The sequence below is a fragment of the Gadus chalcogrammus genome, chromosome 6 (assembly GCF_026213295.1).
Source record: "Gadus chalcogrammus isolate NIFS_2021 chromosome 6, NIFS_Gcha_1.0, whole genome shotgun sequence".
In the NCBI taxonomy this organism is placed as follows: domain Eukaryota; kingdom Metazoa; phylum Chordata; class Actinopteri; order Gadiformes; family Gadidae; genus Gadus; species Gadus chalcogrammus.
The window spans coordinates 13554192-13557077 of record NC_079417.1 but is presented as its reverse complement, the minus strand read 5'-3'; the positions used below and the strand labels follow the sequence as shown (position 1 = coordinate 13557077).

Genomic DNA, 2886 nt, shown 5'->3' with positions numbered 1-2886 from the left:
ATACTTTTGACGATCCTACTGTGTAATTCTGCTACCGAATACAAACCTAGTTACAAAACTACTGCCATATAACTGTTAAAAAAGTAGCGTGTATAGTGGATGTATGTGGATGTGTGTGTGTGTGTGTGTGTGTGTGTGTGTGTGTGTGTGTGTGTGTGTGTGTGTAACATCATGTGTAAACATCATTGCTGCAAAGACATAGGCATGACGTACATGTAAAGGGATGGCAAAAAGTCACAGGGAAAATTAGAATCACTAAGTGTCAAAAAACGTGATTTGGCATCTTAGTCGAAGGTTCTAGAAGGGAATTGTCTCTTCCACTTCCATCATCAACTTTTTTTTTTCACTCACAGACGGAGAAAGACCACTTAAATATTATATGAAAAAAATAGAGGGTTCCTTGAGAAGCCAACTCTGACTCCAACCCAACCCGCCCACCCACCCACCCACCCACCCACCCACCCACCCACCCACAAACCCAACCACCCACACACCCACCCCCCCACTCCACCCACCCAGACCCCATTTCAGCATTGGGCAGATATTTAGGCCGCACCAGGTGTAATTGCCCTCCGGAACAGAGGGAGGCGCTATAAGGTGATGAGAGCGACTAGGCAGAGCAGCACTGCCGCCAGCAGAGGACTTGCTATCCGCAGGTGCGGTGCAGCGTTTGTTGCATCGCTTCGGGAAGGCTCGGCCGATTCATGGCTGGTATCGTCTGAAGATAGAGAGCACAAAGAAAAAAAAAAGACACGTGTTTTGTGTTATTACCTTTTGCAACGATTCAGAGCAGACAAAACATGACCACCACACGCATGCTAACACCAAGGCTACAGTCATATGTTCAGGCATGCAATTTATCTCATTCTAATAATTCTCATGTTTGGACACGAGATGTTTAGGGGGGGGGGGGGAGCTCTGCTAGTGAGGACTAAAACATGAAATGACCATGACTATTGACCCAAATCCTATTCTGTCAGTGTGTGATGGACGTTATTAATCCCCTGAGAGTAAATCCTTCCAGTGTTAGTAAGCAGCCATGTGCCCCCCCCCCCCCCCTGTAACACCATGCCCAACACGCATACAGCCAGACACCAGGGCCCAAGAGGTTTGGACCACAACACAACAGGACACAAGGAGACAGCAATCAGAGATGGGGTGAAAACAAAAAGGAAACATCCCCTTCCTACATAAATTAGGTAAAAGGTACAAGAAACTGAAAGGTGACTGGAAGAATGAAAAAGCGAGCAGAGGTGTAGGGAATATACAGATGGAGACAGCAAACAGCCATGCAGAGGAGGCATGGAGGCTAGGACAGGCAAGGCAGGCAGAATAACAGCAAGACATGAAAGTCAAGCAGGCAGGCAGACATTGATACTGCCCTGGGATCTGGCCTTAACAAATCAATACCCCATGTGCTCTAACTGTTAGCAGTGTGTGCGTGTGTGTGCGTGTGTGCGCGCGTGTGTGTGTAGGGGGTTGTGGGGGAGGTGGCATGTCTGTCTGTCAAAGGGGAGCTGACAGCTGATGATGAACCCGTGATAACCTAGGAGCAGCATGCCGCTACCGTGGATAAACAGTAGAGATTGTAATAATCACTGAATACCAAATAATACGACTCCCCTCCTGGGAACGCTGTAGCTGCCAGTGCTCTGACAAACACTCTCTATGAGGGGTCACTTTGACTGGACTAATGTGTTATATCATGTGCAAGATGTGTCACGTGGAGTTCTATTGATGGAGGTGGTGGAGGAGTTCCATCCACTGAGTCAGGCATGAGTCAAAACATGTGTGGAACTAAAACGATGTAAGCTGTGTGTCAGCTTACAGAAGCAAAAATAGGAGCAAGTGTGAATTGTCAAATTAAAACTGAAATCCTCATGAAGATGTAATGTTAAATAACTAATATATACCAGTTATATCCAGTGACATTTCTAATGTGTATTTATACATGTATACATAGATATACATATAAATACTCTATATCTATACATATATATGTATATACAGAATATGTATATATATATATGGCATGCATATAGTCAATTTGTACAATTTGCACTGAGCAGTAGCAAGCGCATCAGCAGACAGAGTAGCAGGGAGGTGATTAAGGGGGGCTGGGCACACATCATGGCATACATGAAGGAAAAGCAAAAGGGAGGACACGTCTACGAGGACGGAAACAGGCTTAGGGAGGAACACAATGTAGAGAATCAAAAGAGAGAGCAAGAAGCCATACTAACCTCGTGGTTCTAATGAATTGTCTACTTTGTCGTCTACATCGAAAACGCGGTCATGTACCCCAATAGTTTTCACACAGTTGTCTACAATAGAACATAAGGAGACGATTATTATTAAGGTGAGCCAAAAAAATAACGGTTAGTGACATTTTGAAGCTCCCCCCCCGGCCCTCCCCCCCCCCCACACCCCAGCCCTGAAAGTCAATGTCACAAGCACCAAAAGCACATGGCAACATTCACATGAAGTATGCAGTTTACAGGATTCAGCTCAATCCGAAAATGTATTAATATTCTTTGGTAGTTTTTTACTTCTTTTTATTTAATGGAGTGAAACATAGACTTTTGCAAGTAAAGGAAGTCGCTGATAAATGAAGAGGCATGTTGGACTATGAGGAAGTGGCTATTCAGGAGGTACTGAAGTAACCAGAAAAGTACACATAAACCGCTTTTGTTCCTCTGGCCAAAAGCACATTTCAACAAGCTTTAACCCAAGTCTTTAAATTGCATGCAAAAAAAACGAAACCCAAACAGAATAATCCATGAACGTACTTGATGGTCGGACGAAAACTTTTAACTTCAGGCATGTTTTCTTCCCGTTCTCAGCGATGGTTGAGGCTGAAAAAAACAAACAGAGAAAGAAGAACGT

General features: G+C 44.4%; 1 protein-coding gene across 2 annotated transcripts in view; it reads right to left on the bottom strand.

The window, feature by feature from the left end:
- Positions 1 to 526: 526 nt before the first annotated feature.
- efna5b (ephrin-A5b) overlaps positions 527 to 2886 on the bottom strand; it is a 62132-nt gene continuing 59772 nt past the window's right edge. Inside the window, exons 3-5 of one of the 2 annotated variants that reach the window (XM_056592468.1) lie at positions 2790 to 2855; positions 2244 to 2324; positions 527 to 718 (exon numbers count right to left, since the gene is read on the bottom strand). In XM_056592468.1, coding sequence (XP_056448443.1) covers positions 591 to 718; positions 2244 to 2324; positions 2790 to 2855 — 275 coding nt within the window. In that variant the 3' untranslated portion in view covers positions 527 to 590. The remainder of the gene's footprint in view (positions 719 to 2243; positions 2325 to 2789; positions 2856 to 2886) is intronic. The other variant, XM_056592469.1, reaches the window with a different exon arrangement.